Here is a 19,241-nt window from a genome sequence, read left to right as displayed (position 1 = left end):
TGCACAGTCTGCAAGGCCCCACGAAAGCCTTGCGGCTAGGAAGGCTCAGGTCCAAAACAGGCTGAGTAAAAGAGGCCCATCCTACTCATACCAGCTATGTGACCTTGGGCCATTCTGACCCTCAGTTTCCTTGTCTGTGATGTGAAAGGGTAATATTTCTAATTCACATTTTAAGGAATTAGTTGAGAAAAAGCATTTTATACATTTTAAGATGCTGTATAGACATTAATCACTACTCCTTTCTACTGCTTTTTGATTCTGAAGAGTTGCAATTAATGACTAACTGGTGACAACTCAATCAAAACCCCAAGAGAAAGTGAGTCCAGCCCTTAGTAGCCAGTAATTACTACCTCTTTGCTCTCTTCTTTTCCTGTCTTCCTCAACTCAATGACATGGAGCTGAAATAGACGGTACATGTGTTTTATAAGCACTGTTGTATATACTGGAGATTTATGGCCCCTGCCCTTAAAGAATGGGTTAGCTAAACCCATTATTAGGTTACTTTTTATTTGTGTGTAGGTAGGTGATTTTTACTCTCGTGGGGCTGGGACTCAATTAAAAAAAAAAAGGAGAAGAAGAAAGTTTCCACGCTCACCACAGGAAGCCATCATAAACTTGTGAGCTGGGGTGCTTCATCACAACTAAACACCCAGGGACTTGTACTGAACTGGCAGCTGCTGGTAAGGCAGGCCCTGCCCACCACAGCCCTGGCTGTTGGGAGCTGACCCACCCCATCCTCTGCATGGATACAGAACCTTCTCAGTTTGGGCCCCTTAGCTAAAACTGGGTTCTTCTGTCTCTAAAATCCCATGGCTTCTAGGGTTTCTCCTATGACATTTCTTCTGCTCTATGTAAAATTACAACTATTTGGGTCTCTTCTTTCCTACTGGGCTGTAAACAGCTTTAAAATTTTTTTATTTTATTGGGTTGGCCAAAAAGTTCATTTGGTTTTAGGTAAAAATAAAACACACTTCATTTTCACCAAGAACTTTATCGAACATATTCATTAACCAAACGAACTTTTTGGCCAACCCAATATATTATAGTTGATTAACAACGTTGTGTTCATTTCAGGTGTACAGCAGAGTGATTCAGTTATACATATACATGTATCTATTCTTTTTCAAATTCTTTTCCCACTTAGGTTACTACAGAATATTAAGCAGAGCTCCCTGTGCTATACAGTAGGTCCTCGTTGGTCATCTATTTAAAATATAGCAGGGTGCACATGTCAATCCCAAACTCCCTAACTATGCCTCCCTCCACCCTTCCCCCCTGGTAACCAGGGCTGTAAGCTGTAAACTTCTGACACCTGTCCTGCAGCTGTGAACTCACCTTTGCCACCAACACAGGGAGCAGAGCTGAGCCTGGCATGAAGGTTTTCTGAGACAATGAAGGTAGTGGGAAGGGGAAGAAAGAAGCAAAGCTGGGCTTTTCTGCTCTCTTTGCTAAGTCTCTGAAGCTCCTGATAACTGGCAACATGATTTCTGAGTCTGTACTTACTCTACTGTATTGGGACCTGAATAGTATGATGGAGAATTTGACCCTGAAAACACTCTTTGTGAACAGTCCCAGCTGGCTTAGCTGGGCCTTTCATTTAGTCATCTGGGGTAGGAAGGACTGAGACCTGCTGTGACCTTCAGGGCTGGATGGACCTTCAAAGACAAACAACAGTGCGGGGCCTATGAGAAGGATGACATCAGAGGGACAGGGGTGAAGGCCAAAGAATTCTCAGGCCCATCTCTAGGCTGGAGGCAAGCTGGAGTCATCAGGTCTAGAGAGAAGCAAGGAGCCAGGTAAAGAGAGACTGTGACCTGTTTGGCCCGGGTGGTATCTAGGAGCAGTTTATAATAATTAGAGCTCACACTTACTGAGCACTCACTGTGGGCCAGGCAACACATACATGATCTCACTTAAGTTGCCTGGCATCCCTGTAAGGTAGGTACTGTTGTTATCTCCTCTTACAAAGGAGGAAACTGAGGTACAGGGAGGTTAAGCAACTTGCTTTAAGTCACAGAGCTAGTAAGTGACAGGACCAGGGTTTGGCTGCAGGTGTTTTCACTTGATAGCCAGCGCTTGGACACTGCACTGATTCTTGTTTGCCCCTCCAGGTCCCCGCGTGTGCCCCAGAAGCTGACCCCTGCAAACTCCGGGGCTCCCAGCAAGTTTCACCAATGGGAGGCTGCAGCAGGACACTGGAGGGGGCTGGGGAGAGGAGGGAGAAGCCCGGGCATTCCTCCCCGTATGCCGGGCTCCGGTAGTCACCGGGTGTCCCAACATCCCGGTCCGCTCCTATGAGGAGTCATTCACTGAAGACTCTTCATTTGAGCCACTGGGGTGAAGCGTGCCTTCGGCGGGGATGCCAACTGCACAACCACCCATGCTGGCTCCCACTTGCTTCACACAGTTGAGAACAGCAGAGGTGGGAAGAGCTCATGCCGCCCAAATAAAGCAAGTTCCTCTCTGTCTGAATAGCACCTTATCAGGCAGAACAGCTAGCAACAGTGCAAGGCGCTGATCTTATTTGGATTGCGAGTCCAACAAACCAATTGAGAAAAAACATATCATGAGATAATTGGGGTTAAATACCGACTGGATATTTGGTGATAACAATTTTTTGTTGTCTTTTTTAGATGTGGTAATGGCATTGTGGTGATGTTTAGAAGAGTCCTTATATTTTAGGGATATACACTAAAATATTTGTAGAAGATTTTGGGAGTTGATGAAGGTTGTGGGAAGAGTGAGAGAGGAACAAAACCAGGCTTTCCTCTTCTCTTGGCTAAGTGCCTGCAAAGAGCTGGTACAAGAATCACAAGAAATGATGTCTGGGACTTGTTTCAAATTAATGGGGGGAGGGCCAGGGGGAGTGACAGATGACCTAAGACTGTTAAGCTGGTGACAGGGATGGGACTCCATTATCCAATCTCCACTCTCTCCCCTTATTATATGTGCTGGAAACTTTCCACCATAACATGTGATATAGACTAAACTCACTTCTGAAGGCCCCTGGAGAAGACAGGGAGGCAGCTAGAAAACTGGCAGGCGTCCTCCACGTGGTCGAAACAGCCATGCAATGTGACTGCCCACCAGGAGAAGCTGGGTATGAAAATAACCAGTTTCTAAACAGGAGCCTCAACACCTAGGACACAAGGGCATGAACGCCAGCCTGCAGGCTTTGATTTTAAAAGGAGCTGCTTCTCCTGCAAGTCACCCCTGGTGCAGGCTGAGGGACCGGGAGAGGGTGGGGCAGGGGAGCAACAGAGATTCACTTATGATTCATTTAAGGCTAGATTACTCCAGCAGGCAGGACAGGCCAACTGGCTTTCGAAATGCATGATGTTTTTGTATTTTCTTTATAATAGGAAATTTCAAGCACATAAAATAAACAGAAAGCAGAATACAGTAAGCCCTCCAGGTGCCCATCACACCCAGTGGCAACAATTACCTGCCATTCTTATATCACTAATACTGCCACCCCCTCCCCATCACTCAATTATTCTTTCAGTTTTTAGGCAGGATTTACACCGGCCAGAAATGCATAAACTTTAGCTGTACAATTCTGACAAATGGAGGCACCCATTTAACTCCCACCTCAACTGTGAGGTAGAACATTTCTACCTCCCCAGAAAGTTCTCTGCTATTCTTACATTTTTACCTTAGCATTACCTGTTCTAGAACTTAAGCACGAGTTAATTTTAAACTGCACTTATTTGCAAGTTAGTTCTGCATTCATAATTAGCTTTGGGGGCATGCTAGTTCCCCAACCCCAGCAAGGAACTAGAGAGATCTGGCTTTAACTTTAAAACAACAGCTGGCGTCCCACAGTGAGAGACTGAGCGAGGAGGCTGGAGCTGCTGCTGGACTGTGCGCTTGAGGGATCTTGGTTCCCAGGCCGGAGGTCGGGCCCGAGCTCCTGTGGTGGGAGCTCTGAGTCCAAACCGCTGGACTAACAGAGAACCTCAGACCCCAGGGAATATCAGTCGGAGTGAGGCCTCCCGGAGGTCCTCATCTCAGCACCAAGACCAGGCTCTGTCCAACTGCCTACAAACTCCAGTGCTAGATGTCTCAGGCCAAACAACCAGTAAGACAGGAATACAGCACCACCATCAAAAAAAAAAGAAATAACAAAAAAATTTGTCACAGATGAAACAGCAAGGTAAACCCCTATAAGACCAAATAAATGAAGACAAATAGGCAACCTACCTGAAAAAGAATTCAGAGTAATGATAGTAAAGATGATCCAAAATCTCAGAAACAGGGCTTCCCTGGTGGCGCAGTGGTTGAGAGTCCGCCTGCTGGTGCAGGGGACATGGGTTCGTGCCCCGGTCCGGGAAGATCCCACATGCCGCGGAGTGGCTAGGACCATGAGCCATGGCCGCTGAGCCTGTGCATCCGGAGACTGTGCTCCACAATGGGAGAGGCCACAACAGTGAGGGGCCCCGCATACCGCAAAACAAACAAACAAACAAACAAAATCTCGGAAACAGAATGGAGAAAATACAAGAAACATTTAACAAGGATCTAGAAGAACTAAAGAGCAAACAAACAGTGATGAACAACAGAATTACTGAAATTAAAAATACTCTAGAAGGAATCAATAATAATAACTGAGGCAGAAGAACGGATAAGTGAGCTGGAAGATAAAATGGTGGAAATAACTGACAGGGAGCAGAATAAAGAGAAAAGAATGAAAAGAATTGAGGACAGTCTCAGAGACCTCTGGGACAACATTAAACGCACCAACATTCGAATTATAGGGGTCCCAGAAGAAGAAGAGAAAAAGAAAGGGTCTGAGAAAATATTTGAAGAGATTATAGTTGAAAACTTCCTTAACATGGAATAGGAAATAGTCAATCAAGTCCAGGAAGCACAGAGAATACCATACAGGATAAACCCAAAGAGAAACACACTGAGACACATATTAATCAAACCATCAAAAATTAAATACAAAGAAAAAATATTGAAATCAGCGAGGCAAAAGCAACAAATTACATACAAGGGAATCCCCATAAGGTTAACAGCTGACTTTTCAGCAGAATCTCTGCAAGCCAGAAGGGAGTGGCAGACCATATCTAAAGTGATAAAAGGGAAAAAGCTACAACCAAGATTACTCTACCCAGCAAGGATCTCATTTAGATTGCGCGGAGAAATCAAAACATTTACAGTTAAGCAGAAGTTAAGAGAATTCAGCACCAACAAACCAGCTTTACAGCAAATGGTAAGGAACTTCTCTAGGCAGGAAACAAAAGAGAAGGAAAACACAATAACAAACCCAAAACAATTAAGAAAATGTAATAGGAACATACATATCGATAACTACCCTAAATGTAAATGGATTAAATGCTCCAACCAAAAGACAAAGAATGGCTGAATGGATACAAAAACAAGACCTGTACATATGCTGCCTACAAGAGACCGACTTCAGACCTAGGGACACATACAGACTGAAAGTGAGGGGATGGAAAAAGATATTCCATGCAAATGGGACTCAAAAGAAAGCTGGAGTCGCAATTCTCATATCAGATAAAATAGACTTTAAAATAAAGACTATTACAAGAGACAAAGAAGGACACTACATAATGATCAAGGGATCAATCCAAGAAGAAGATATGACAATTGTAAATATATATGCACCCAACATAGGAGCACCTCAATACATAAGGCAAATGCTAATAGCCATAAAAGGGGAAATCGACAGCAACACAATCATAGTAGGGGACTTTAACACCCTACTTTCACCAATGGACAGATCGCCCAAAATGAAAATAAATACGCAAACACTAGCTTTAAATGACACATTAAACAAGATGGACTTAATTGATATTTATAAGACATGCCATCCAAAAACAACAGAATACACTTTCTTCTCAAGTGCTCATGAAACATTCTCCAGGATAGACCATATCTTGGGTCACAAATCAAGCCTTAGTAAATTTAAGAAAACTGAAACCGCATCAAGTATCTTTTCCGACCACAATGCTATAAGACTAGATATCAATTACAGGAAAAAAACTGTAAAAAAATACAAACACACACACACACAAAAAATACAAACACATGGAGGCTAAACAATACGCTACTAAATAACCAAGAGATCACTGAAGAAATCAAAGAGGAAATCAAAATATACCTAGAAACAAATGACAATGAAAACATGACCACCCAAAACCTATGGGATGCAGCAATGGCAGTTCTAAGAGGGAAGTTTAAAGCAATACAATCCTACCTCAAGAAACAAGAAAAATCACAAATAAACAACCTAACCATAAACCTAAAGCAATTAGAGAAAGAAGAACAAAAAACCCCCCAAAGTTAGCTGAAGGAAAGAAATCATAAAGATCAGATCAGAAATAAATGAAAAAGAAATGAAAGAAACAATAGCAAAGATCAATAAAACTAAATGCTGGTTCTTTGAGAAGATAAACAAAATGGATAAACCATCAGCCAGACTCATCAAGAAAAAAAGGGAGAAGACTCAAATCAATGGAATTAGAAATGAAAAAAAAGTAACAACCGACACTGCAGAAATACAAAGGATCATGAGAAATTACTACAAGCAGCTGTATGCCAATAAACCGGACAACCTGGAAAAAATGGACAAATTCTTAGAAAAGCACAACCTCTGAGACTGAACCAGGAAGAAATAGAAAATATCAACAGACCAATCACAAGCACTGAAATTGAAACTGTGATTAAAAATCTTCCAACAAACAAAAGCCCAAGACCAGATGGCTTCACAGGCGAATTCTATCAAACATTTAGAGAAGAGCTAACACCTATCCTTCTCAAACTCTTCCAAAATATAGCAGAGGGAGGAACACTCCCAAACTCATTCTACGAGGCCACCATCACCCTGATACCAAAACCAGACAAAGATGTCACAAAGAAAGAACTCTACAGGCTAATATCACTGATGAACACAGATGCAAAAATCCTCAACAAAACACTAGCAAACAGAATCCAACAGCACATTAAAAGGATCATACAACATGATCAAGTGGGGTTGATCCCAGGAATGCAAGGATTCTTCAATATACACAAATCAATCAATGTGATAAACCATATTAACAAACTGAAGGATAAAAACTGATGATAATCTCAATAGATGCAGAAGAAGCTTTTGACAAAATTCAACACCCAGTTATGATTAAAAACTCTCCAGAAAGTAGGCATAGAGGGAACTTTCCTCAACATAATAAAGGCCATATATGACAAACCCACAGCAAACATCATTCTCAGTGGTGAAAGACTGAAACCATTTCCTCTAAGATCAGGCACAAGACAAGGTTGCCCACTCTCACCACTGTTATTCAACATAGCTTTGGAAGTTTTAGCCACAGAAATCAGAGAAGAAAAAGAAGTAAAAGGAATCCAAATCGGAAAAGAAGTAAAACTGTCACTGTTTGCAGATGACATACTATACATAGAGAATCCTAAAGAAGCTACCAGAAAACTAAAAGAGCCAATCAATGAATTTGGTAGAGTAGCAGGATACAAAATTAATGCACAGAAATCTCTTGCATTCCTATACACTAATGATGAAAAATCTGAAAGAGAAATTAAGGAAACACTCCCACTTACCAACTGCAACAAAAAGAATAAAATACCTAGGAATAAACCTACCTAAGGAGACAAAAGACCTGTATGCATAAAACTATAAGAAACTGATGAAAGAAATTAAAGATGATACAAACAGATGGAGAGATATACTATGTTCTTGGATTGGAAGAATCAACATTGTGAAAATGACTATACTACCCAAAGCAATCTACAAATTCAGTGCAATCCGTATCAAACTACGAATGGCATTTTTCACAGAACTACAACAAAAAATTTCACAATTTGTATGCGAACACAAAAGACCCCAAACAGACAAAACTATATTGAAAAAGAAAAACGGAGCTGGAGGAATCAGACTCCCTGACTTCAGACTATACTATAAAGCTACAGTAATCAAGACAGTATGGTACTGGCACAAAAAGAGAAATATAGATCAATGGAACAGGAGAGAAAGCCCAGAGATAAACCCATGCACATACAGTCACCTTATCTTTGATAAAGGAGGCAAGAGTATACAATGGAGAAAAGACAGCCTCTTCAGTAAGTGGTGGTGGGAGAACTGGACAGCTACATGTAAAAGAATGAAATTAGAACACTCCCTAACACCATACACAAAAATAAACTCAAAATGGATTAAAGACCTAAATGTGAGGCCAGACACTATAAAACTTAGAGGAAAATATAGGCAGAGCACTCTGTGACATAAATCACAGCAAGATCCTTTTTGACCCACCTCCTAGAGAAATGGAAATAAAAACAAAATAAACAAATGGGACCTAATGAAACTTAAAAGTTTTTGCACAGCAAAGGAAACCATTAACAAGACGAAAAGAAAAGCCTCAGAATGGGAGAAAATATTTGCAAAGGAATAAATGGACAAAGGATTAATCTCCAAAATATATAAACAGCTCATGCAGCTCAATATTAAAAAACCAAACAACCCAATCCAAAAATGGGCAGAAGACCGAAATAGACATTTCTCCTAAGAAGACATACAGATGGCCAAGAAGCACATGAAAAGCTGCTCAACATCACTAATTATTAGAGAAATGCAAATCAAAACTACAATGAGGTATCACCTCACACCAGTTAGAATGGGCATCATCAGAAAATCTACAAACACAAATGCTGGAGAGGGTGTGGAAAAAAGGGAACCCTCTTGCACTGTTGGTGGGAATGTAAACTGATACAGCCACTATGGAGAACAGTATGGAGGTTCCTTAAAAAACTAAAAATAGAACTACCATATGACCCAGCAATCCCACTATTGGGCATATACCCAGAGAAAACCATAATTCAAAAAGAGTCATGTACCACAATGTTCACTGCAGCTCTATTTACAATAGCCAGGTCACGGAAGCAACCTAAATGCCCATCGACAGATGAATGGATAAAGAAGATGTGGTACATATATGCAGTGGAATATTACTCAGCCATAAAAAGGAATGAAATTGGGTCATTTGTAGAGGCCTGGATGAATCTAGAGACTGTCATACAGAGTGAAGTAAGTCAGAAAGAGAAAAACAAATACCATATGCTAACACACATATATGGAATCTAAAAAAAAAAAAGAGGTTCTGAAGAATCTAGGGGCAGGACAGGAATAAAGACACAGACACAGAGAATGGACTTGAGGACACGGGGATGGGGAAGGGTAAGCTGGGACGCAGTGAGAGAGTAGTAGTGACATATATGCACTACCAAATGTAAAATAGATAGCTAGTGGGAAGCAGCTGCATGGCACAGAGAGATAAGCTCGGTGCTTTGTGACTACCTAGAGGGGTGGGATAGGGAAGGTGGGAAGGAGACGCAAGAGGGAGGGGATATGGGGATATACGTATACGTATAGCTGATTCACTTTGTTGTACAGCAGAAACTAACACAACACTGTAAAGCAATTATACTCCAATAAAGATGTTAAAAAAATAATAAAAGAAAACAACAGCTGGCAAACCAGGGCACTAGCCCAGGTCCTGCTGCCGAAGCAGGTAACTCTGGCCCAGTCCATGAGCTCTTCTGGGCCTTCAATTCACAGAAAGGCAGTTTTCAGCCAGGCACCCCCTCCATTCACACGTTGCCGGGTAGTCAAAGGCCCTGGGGGAGGAACACCGTGGCTGAGGTCAAGCTTGGGCAGCACAAGTATCACCTGGAGGACTTCTAAACTGCAGAACCCAACCCAGGCCCCACCTGAGAGGCTCTGATTCAGCCAGTCAGGGGTGGGCCCTGAAATCTACATTGTAACAAGCAACCCGGTAATTGATACAGTCACTGGGATGAGAAACTCAGCTCTAAAGAAAGGCTGAGAAGCTCTTCCTTCAGATGAGCCTTCAGGCTTCTGCCTCCCCAACACGCCCAAGGCCTTCTTCATGACCTGGCAGTCTTCCGTTATGTCCTCTGGAAGACAGGACTTTCCTGGGGATTCAACCCCCCAGCTCAGGGGCACTGAGAGCAAATTATCAGTTGAATATTTATTAACATGCCAGGAACGGTCCTAGTCCTTTAACATACAGCATTATTTAATCCTCAAACTCTCCCAGAAAGAGGTTAATATTCTCCGTTTACAATTTGGATACCACGGCTCATGGAGGTTGCCCAGGAAGAGACGGAGCTGGGATGGGGTGACGACGAGTTTTAGGTGTCAGCGTGGCCAGGCTTTCGTACCTAGAAGTCAATCGAACACTAACCTAGGTGTTGCTGTGAAGGTATTTTGTAGATGTGGCTAACAGCTGCAACCAACCAGGTGACTTTCAGTAAAAGAGATTAACTTCTGTAATCTGAGTGGGCCTTATCTCATCCAATCAGTTGAAAGAAAGCCTTTAAGGGCAAAAGTGAGGTTTCCCCGAGGAAGAAATTCTGCCTCAAGCCTGCAGCATTACCTCCTGCTGGTGGTTTCCAGCTGCCCTAGAGTCTGGATGTGCCCAGCCTCCACAAACACGCTAGCCAATTCCTTGAAATAAGTCTCTTAAAAACACACACACACACACACACATACCTCATACTGGCTGTGTTCTCTAGAGGACGCTGGCTGATGCCAATGGGAACCCGGGTCCACCCAATCTCAAAAGGCCGTGCCTTGCTTCTAGCCACTGCCCATACTCTGCCAACCACCACCTGCAACTCAACCAAAAACCACCCAGCTATGTACCTGAGGCTCAGTCTGCTCCAGCTCTCCAGAAGTGTATTTGAATATTAATGCAGATCCTTAACTAGATTTTGAGAATAAATTATTCATATCGAAAGGCTGCCACAAATGGGAGAAGCTTGTTTTTACGTTTTAAGTTTTGTAGTGGGCGGGAGGGAGGCATGGTTTACACAGTGCTTAAGAACAGTGACTGGTGTATTCTGGGCGCGGTCACTAACTTGCTATATCACTTTAGGCAATCCTGAGTTTCACCACCTGATTAATTATGATGCCAACCTCCAAGTCTGCTTGCCACTGCCCCATCCACTCAAATTGGCATTGAGTGGTCAGATGGCCCATCAGGATATCGGATATGACCTACTTTCTGGTTGGGACTCTGGCCGTGAAGGTCCCAAGACATATTCAAGCTCACAGCATCTTGGAAGTTCTGCAGAGCCAACGTGGAAGATGGATGAGGGGCGCTCAACAGACGCTGGCTGAACTGGCCTGTGCTCCCAACCCTGTCCCTGGGCGCCATTTGCAGGTTAAAAGCAAAGATCCAGTTTCCACACTCAAGACACTGCGGTTCAAAGTAGAGGATGCAAGTCCCACAGAAGAAATGTCACAAAGTGCAATAGGGCTCAAAGGAAAGAACAGGAAGTGCTTGTAGATGAGGTGATAGTGGAGAGAAGTCAGAATTTAACAGTAAAAGACTTGAGAGGAATGAAAGGAGGCATTCTGGGCAAAGGCAACAAAGTAAATGGCAGGAAAGCACTGCTGTCTGGGGAAAAGGAAGGGAGAAAGAGCGGGAAAGTAGGCTACAGGTGGAGGATCAGAGGGAGATGAGCTCAGCTAGGGGAGCCACACTGGCCAAACGGGGAGCCTTGAATGACAAAATATCAAATTGGTAGGTAACGGGGACCTAGTGGGAAGCTCCCCAGATGAAAATGGTAAGGACCAAGGCATGCTTTGGAAACCTGCATGTGGCAGCGGAACGCACAGGAATAAGTTGGGAAAGGGCATCAGCGAGGCCCCGCTGAATGAACAGCAGCTGCGGACGTTATCGAGGGCTCACCACGCACCAGCCCTGCTGAACCTGCGTGATCTCTTTTAACCCTCACGACAGCTCCTGCAGGTACTCTTACCATCCCATTTTACAGATATGAGAACCAAGGCACGGGGAGGTCAACACCTGTGCTCTGGGTCATATAACGAGTCAGCGGTGAGCTGAGACCTACAGCTACCCAAGCTGGTCTAACTCCAGGCCCGGCACACTGACCACTAGAACAGCCTGCCGGGGTCTGCTCGCCGGTGCAGATTCTGAGTTGAGCTGAGAAGCAGAGGGAGCAAAGAGGAGGCTCATACACCGCAGAGATGACCTCTCCGTAACCTACCACTTCGGGTGAAGGGGGCTGACTGGGAAGAAGTCTGGAGTAAGGTTCCTGGGGGTTGTGGCACATCAAGCCAGCAAAAAACCCCGATTTCCTCATGAACTTATACCAAGTCCTTCTGCAAATGCCACTACGCATAGCCTAGCTGCTTCCAGGACGGCTGACTTCATTTTCAACAACTGGAGTATATACTTGATAAGCAAGCCGAACACCCCAAGAGGTGCCAGGAAAGAGAGATGGTGACTGCATAACAGATTGGCTTGAGTCCCTTGAAATTCATATGTTGAAGTCATAGCCCTCAGTGCCCCAGAATGTGACCTTATTTGGAAACTGGGTCGTTGCTGACGTGATTAGTTAGGATGAGTAGGGTGGGCCCCTAATCCTATATGACTGGTGTCCTATAAAGAGGGAAATCTGGCTACAGACATGTGTACAGGGACAATGCCATGTGCAGAAGGCAGAGACTGGGGTGATGCAGTAGAAACCAAGGGTTGCCAAAGATTGCCAGCAAACTACCAGAAGCTAGGAGCGAAGGAACCCTGCTGAGACCTTATCTCCAATTTTTTGCCCCCAGAACCGTGAGGCAATATATTTCTTGTTGTTTAAGCCACCTGGTTCGTGGTACTTTGTCGCAGCAGCCCTAGGACACTAATGCAGTGACCCATGCCATCCTTTCCAATAAGACGACCATAGGTGCATCTTCACTGCATATTTTAGTAAGTAAAACAAAGTCTACTGTGAAACCTTGTACTGCAACGGATGTAATTACATATAAGACTATCTCTGTACCATGGCTGTGAGCTGAAAACTGGCAAGTGTTTGATATTTCATCTATCTCCAATTGCCCGGGCATCAGGGACTATCTTTGATTTTGAAACAAAAACCAACTTTTACTTTATCATCAAGGACCTTCTTTCCCTTCCCTTTACTTTTAGAAGCAAATATTGACTGTATCAGATTCTTCCTGTGACCCGAAGAAACCAAGTCCAAAGGACAGTAAATCTGAGGTCCTGCTGTAGCCCTCTCCCAGCAGAGGGTCCCCGGTCTGTCCCAGGGCACGAAACCACATCAAGATGACCACAACCTCTCTCAGTTGTAAAGTGGCAACAGTTCTCTGAAATACGGATACTGGCTTTTAGCAGTCACCCCATCTTCATATATGCTCACACACGATTCTGCAACAACTGTTCATTGCTTTGTTTAACCCATGCATGACTTTGAAGAACATGCGCTTCACGGGTTGGGAGTGAATGGCTGTGGTTAAGAAGGGAAGCTTGTCTACCCTGGGGAATTCCACGTACTGTTCACAGCTAATGATTAGCCCCACTGAGAAGTGACACCAAAGCAGTACTTCTTTTGATACTTGGAAAATCCCCTACTCCAAAATATTTTTGCACATGTACAAAAATTATGGAAAGTTACACTATAAAACTGGAATCTCCTACAGCTCAAATGTAAGCCACCAGAATTATCTATTTTAAAACAAAACAAACCTATGATGTTCCTATGGGGCACAGCACTCACTCTTCGAAGTTAACATTTATTGAGCATTTAAGATGGGACAGGCACAGTTCTAAGCCTGTTGCATGGAATGAATTGTTTAATTCTCACAACAACCCCCTGTGGTAGGCACCATTATTATTCCCATTGTGCAGGTGCGAATGAAGCACAGGCTGGTTAAGAAATGGCCCGAGGTCACACAGCAATGCGTGGTAGAGCTGGGATCCCAAACCAGGCAGTCTGGCTCCAACACACCCCACCCCCTTAACTAACAAACAACCAACCAAGCCAGACATGTAGACAAACAAGACAAAAGGGAATAATGTGAGTGGGGACAGGTTAAGGAGGGTGTGTTGAAGATGGGAACAAAAGAAGAGAACAACAATTACATCCCAGGCACTGGGCTGGCACTTCACACGTGCTTTTCCTACTTAACTGGCACAACACCCTTGAGGGTAAGCATTACTTTCCCACTCAACAGATGAAACACCGAGACTTGGGGAGATTAAAGTAACCTATAATGAGGGCAGATTATTATGTGACGCCCCAACATGCAGCTTTGCTCACTGCAAAAACCAGTGCTGTTTTTTTCAGCTCATTTTCTCCAGAGTCATGGTTTCAAATTGTAACTTTGGCATTATGGATGGTGCAATCTGCTTTTCGAAGTCAATCCAGCATTGGAGAGCAGTGGTGCTGGGGGCAGGAGTGGGGCGCATTGCCCCATTCCAGCTGCAAGCTTGCACAGAAGACCTGAGTACAGCGTAGATGCTCAATGTGCCAGCCCGGGAGCCAGGAAGCTCAGGGTCTAGACCCAGTTCTGGCACTCATTAACTGTGTTGGTTTAGCCAAGCCCTCCAGCCTCGGTGGGCCTCTATTTTCCTTAAATACGAATTGGATATAAGGATGCCTGGCCTGTGGACCTCATAAGGGCATGTAAAACGTGTTACCAATAAAGGTGAATTGGCTGTGAAAACTGTAAGGTGCTCGACAGCTGATCATCGTCAGAATGAACAAAATCAGGTCATCCCAGCAGCTACCACGGTCCAGCAGGTCCACACATGCCAGCTGGGGAAGGCAACACCAGAAGAATGGCCCAGCGTGAACCTCACCCTCTCCCCTAGGAAATCTGGGCTCAGGGCATCCAAGGTCTGGCTGGGCCTAGGTCCTCAGAGCTTCCCCCAAGGCAGGCTTGCTGGTCTAACTAGGTATCAACCAGGCTGGGCCGGGGAGGGAAGTCCTTGAAGAGTGAACAGCCTCATCTCCCTCACTGCACATTTTGCAGGCCGGCTGGCATTCAGCAGCGATAAGGGCAGGGTGCCACCTGGGCCGGCAGCCCACACTGGCTTTCATCCATGTATGTTGCAGGATCGGGAAAGGTAGCAGTGCAGTGCGTACCACTCCTGCAGGGGCAGGGGATTCAGGTGAGACCACCCCACAGGGTAGAGAGAGGCTGGACAAGTGAGCTGAAAGAATCTTTCCCTCCTGGTGTTCTGAACAGACAGGAGCCCACCGAGACTCTCACCAACCCCCTCGCCATTAGTTCCGGCCCCAGGAAGAGGAAGGGATCAGATCTGCATAACACTGAATCACCAGGCACTTCGGCACAATGACCCCTCCAGGAGAGGGTGGAGAAGCTCGTCTGGCAACTGCCTACACAAACAGGGCAATTCTGAAGAGCAGCAAACAAACCAGTCTGGCCCCAATTCCCATTTTGCATAAGATTGCAGTCCACAAAAAACAACGTCCAAGGAACCCTTGTTGATCACTACCGATTGTTAACACTAAGGTTTGGGCCAAGAGAGAATGAAAAAGGCCCCTTTGAGGGAACTTTGGATAAGGCCATTTTGTGGAAATAGCTGTGCTGCGTCTTTAGACTCCAACTTGCCATTGGGAGCACCAGATGCTTCAGTCAACAGATCTCGGTGAACTTTGTTTTAAAAGAAAGTTACACTGAAAGGTTCGAACCTACAAACCAAAGGGGACTTGTTAGTCACTAGGTGACTATCAGGGTACCTGTTTTCTTTATGCTAAAAAGGGGTTACACGAGTTCCCGGGGCTGGAGGATTGTCAGGTGTGGGGGTGGTTAGGTACGAGCAGGTCCGTTTGTGTGCTAGCCTCGGAGCTGACACTCACCACAGCTGCTTAATTCAGGGACGCATCAAAAAACAAACTGCAATGGGTTAAAATCCAGAGGGGGCCATCGTGTTGGGCCGGGTGCATGGTTCTTAAGAGAAACGTGCATCCTCCCGGGGGCCAAGGCCTCCTTCGGTTCCAGAAAAAGACATCTCAGCTTACACGAGGTACCGAACGAAGAGAGTGGGCCATAAATTTTCCAGCATACCGCCTCCTCTCCCCTCCCCACCCCCGAACTACCCCTGATCACCGTCAAACACACGAAAGGTGTTCTCTAAAACCTAACGGATGATTTCATGCACTTCATTCCCAAAAGCCTAAGAGCCACAGCGACAGCACTAAGAGGCTTCGTTCGGATTCACAAAAAAGGGAGGCGCACAGTCGTCCGCAAACCCGCAACCCCCCGGGGGCGGAGGGTGGAAGAGCGCAGGGTTGCCCCCGCCCAGGTCCCTCGCTACCCTCCAGGGCTCCCGGCCAGGTCCCCCATCACCCCGCTCGCGTCCCGCTCTCCTGTTACCTCGCTCGCGTGTCCGCCGGCGTCCGACACTTGAGACGTCGGTTCCGCGGGAGCCTTCTCCTCGTCCCCGGCGGCCAAGGGGCTACTCGGAGCCGCTCTGGGATTCCCGCCGCTACCCGGCGCAGCCTGGCTAACGCCGTTCACGCCGGCGCCCACTCCTCCGGCCGAAGAGGCGGCGGCGGCGCCGAGCAGCGCGTGGGCCCCGTCGGCGTCCCCGGCAGCCACGCTGTGCACCAGCCACGCGTCCACTCGGGTACAGGGAATGAAGGGGACCCCCAACGCGCGCACCTCCCGGAGCAGCTGGCCCTCCGGCGGCGCCACGGGGTCCCGCTCCCGGCCCTTAGGGTGCAGGAGCTCGGCGCGCCCCCACCCTCCCGAGGCCGGGAAGGGGCTGAGCGCGTAGGCAGGGCTCGTCGGGCCGCCCGAGAGCAGAAGCTCATCTCCGAGCAGGGTCCGCGGCGGGAGCAGCAGGTAGAGGTCCAGGTCCAGGTCCAGGCGAAGCCCCGCCAAGCTCAGCAGGATGGTGAGGTGCAGGAGGCTGCCGCCGTCCGACCACCACGGCTTCAGGTACTTCATCCCCCGCCGCGCGCCCGGGGACGCCCCTGCCGGCGCCCGCGGGTCCCTGCGCGCCGGCCGCCGCTTGGGCACGTGCGGGCCCTGCGCGCCGCCGGCACCTGCCCGGAAGAGACAGAAACAATGGACCCGGGCGTGCAGCGGCCGTCGCGGGACCCCGGAGCCGGGCACAAAAACAGTCCAACCGCAGCCGCCCAGGTGCCTGCGGCTCGGGAGAGGCGGAGGAGGAGGAGCCACCTACGCGCAGAGCTAGCCAGCTTAGCCGCCCCGCTGCCCCGCAGCCGCGCGCTACAACCAGGCCCCGCCCCGGGCCGCGGGCGCCGCCACTGGGGACACGCCCACTGCCGCCCCAGGCCTGCGTGGGGCGGGGCTCCCGGGCTCAAAGGCTCTTTATTCGGGGGGGAACGCAAAGCTTTCTGGGAGCAGAAGTTGTTCTGGGCGCCAAGTGGCCCCCAACCCTGTGGCCATGGGCTGGGCGGTTGTGGCTGAATGCGCGGGGTGGGAGTAGGGGGTCCGGAGTAAAGGTGGGTGGGAATGGACCGGATGTGTAGACTTGGTGGGGGGGGCCGAGGGGAGGGAGTCGAGGCACTGGGCAGCACGCAAAGGGCTTCCACCCACATGAGAACACTGAGCTGGCACAGTGGGTTCACATCCCAGCGCCACTACCAGTCGTGTGACCTTGAATAAATTACTTCTCTGTGCCTCAGTTCTCTTATCTGTAAAATGGGGATAGTAGTACCTGTCCGATACAGATGTGGTGAAGTCAGAGGAAATATAAAATGTAAAGCCCAGAGTTTGACATATAGATTCCACTGCTACCGTAAGGATCAAAAAGCACTGCTCTCCATTCCCTCCCCCCACTCCCGACCCTGTGCTCCAGCCTCACAGACTCCTCCCTGTGTCCTGGGCTACCCCTGCATGAGGCTATGCCTTCCCTCATGGTCTCCCTTGCTCCTGAAGTGACGGTTAAGAGCACCAGCGCTAGAGTTATCGTGCATGACTTCAAAGCCCCCTCCATTTCTTACTGGCCTGGAAACTTGGACAAACTGGTCACTCTCTGTGCCTCAGTTTCCTCACTGTGAAATGGGACTAATAAGAGCATCCCCTCAGCACACCTGTTGTGAGCCCCAAATGAGCTGTATGTATACCACCAACCACAGTACCTGGTAGGTAGGAAGCAGTCTCTGAATGTTACCCATTATTTGTACTACCTATCCTCCAAGGCTTAACCCAAAGATACATCCTATGAATTTTCACCATTTGTGATTCTCTTCCCCCACGGTGATTTCTCCATATGCCAACATTGCAACACCTGGCACTTTTCACTTTGCATTGTAGTTGAAATTGTTCTGATTTGCCCATTATGAATTCTTGAGGGCAAAAAACCTGTTTGGCTCACCTTTGTGCCCGCGTGGTACCCAGCACTGGGCCTTGCCATTGTAGGTTTTACTAACTCCCATTTCCTTCCAGGGCGTGGTGGGGGGGGCAGAGAGGGAGAAGGTGGTGATGCCTACCTGAGGGTTGGCAGTTGTGTAAGAAGTTGAGCAAGACTTGTTTTTTGTTTTTTTTTGCGGTACGCGGGCCTCTCGCTGTTGTGGCCTCTCCCGCTGCGGAGTACAGGCTCCAGACGCGCAGGCCCAGCGGCCATGGCTCACGGGCCCTGACGCTCCGCGCCATGTGGGATCCTCCCGGGGCACGAACCCGTGCCCCCTGCATCGGCAGGCGGACTTCCAACCACAGCGCCACCAGGGAAGCCCCAAGACTTGTTTTTAAAGGCCCCTTCCTCCACCTGGTTTTCTCCTCTGTCTTGGGCCTACTGTAATGAGAACTTCACAAGAGATGTCAGTTTGCCCGGTGAGAACCAGGGGAGCTGAAGCAGACTTCTTCAAAGTCGCTTCCGCTTTAAGCCTTGGGGGTGGGGTTATGGGGTGGTGAAGAGGCTGGAAGAGAGACACTCGCAGGGTTAGTGAGATTTGGGACAGTAGCCCTGTTCACAGCATTTAGTCCCTGGACAGGGATTCAAGTTCTGGGCTCGGTTAACGTCTGCTGAATTCAGATATTTACCTCAGTTTTTACTGAGAACGCACTGAGCTGCCTGACACTGTGAAGGATAGGACATGATTTCATTAGGGACGGAAAGAATGTTCTCAAATACCTAAATATTTTGGAGATATAAATGACTATACAGGAAGTGCCATAACCCAGGTGAGAACAGAGATGGTACCTTCTTTAAGGTGGTATCTCCTAGAACCTCACATGCAGTCGGAGCTCAAGACATATTTTTTTCAGTTGAATTGAGGCATTTACACTTGAGATGCGTTTTGAGGGATCCTAATAGACTAGGAACAGGAAGGACCTTCAAACTTCCTTCCTAATGTGGTTGGCGACAGAGGTTGACCCTCCACCTTTAAAATGTGAGCTGATAATCACAGTATCTGTCAGACTG

The 19,241-nt window shown here is 47.1% G+C and overlaps 1 protein-coding gene across 1 annotated transcript in view; it reads right to left on the bottom strand.

Annotated features, from left to right (window-relative positions):
- The window catches only part of NFE2L3 (nuclear factor, erythroid 2 like 3), a 34,895-nt gene extending 18,097 nt beyond the window's left edge, over nucleotides 1–16,798 (bottom strand). Inside the window, exon 1 of the mRNA XM_029233092.1 lies at nucleotides 16,223–16,798. Within this exon, the coding sequence (XP_029088925.1) occupies nucleotides 16,223–16,798 (576 nt within the window). The remainder of the gene's footprint in view (nucleotides 1–16,222) is intronic.
- Between the last annotated feature and the right edge of the window lie 2,443 nt (nucleotides 16,799–19,241).

The sequence above is a fragment of the Monodon monoceros genome, unplaced genomic scaffold (assembly GCF_005190385.1).
Source record: "Monodon monoceros isolate NGI ecotype Baffin Bay Population unplaced genomic scaffold, NGI_Narwhal_1 Super_Scaffold_2, whole genome shotgun sequence".
NCBI classification, from domain to species: Eukaryota; Metazoa; Chordata; class Mammalia; order Artiodactyla; family Monodontidae; genus Monodon; species Monodon monoceros.
This window is presented reverse-complemented; position numbering and strand designations above follow the sequence as displayed.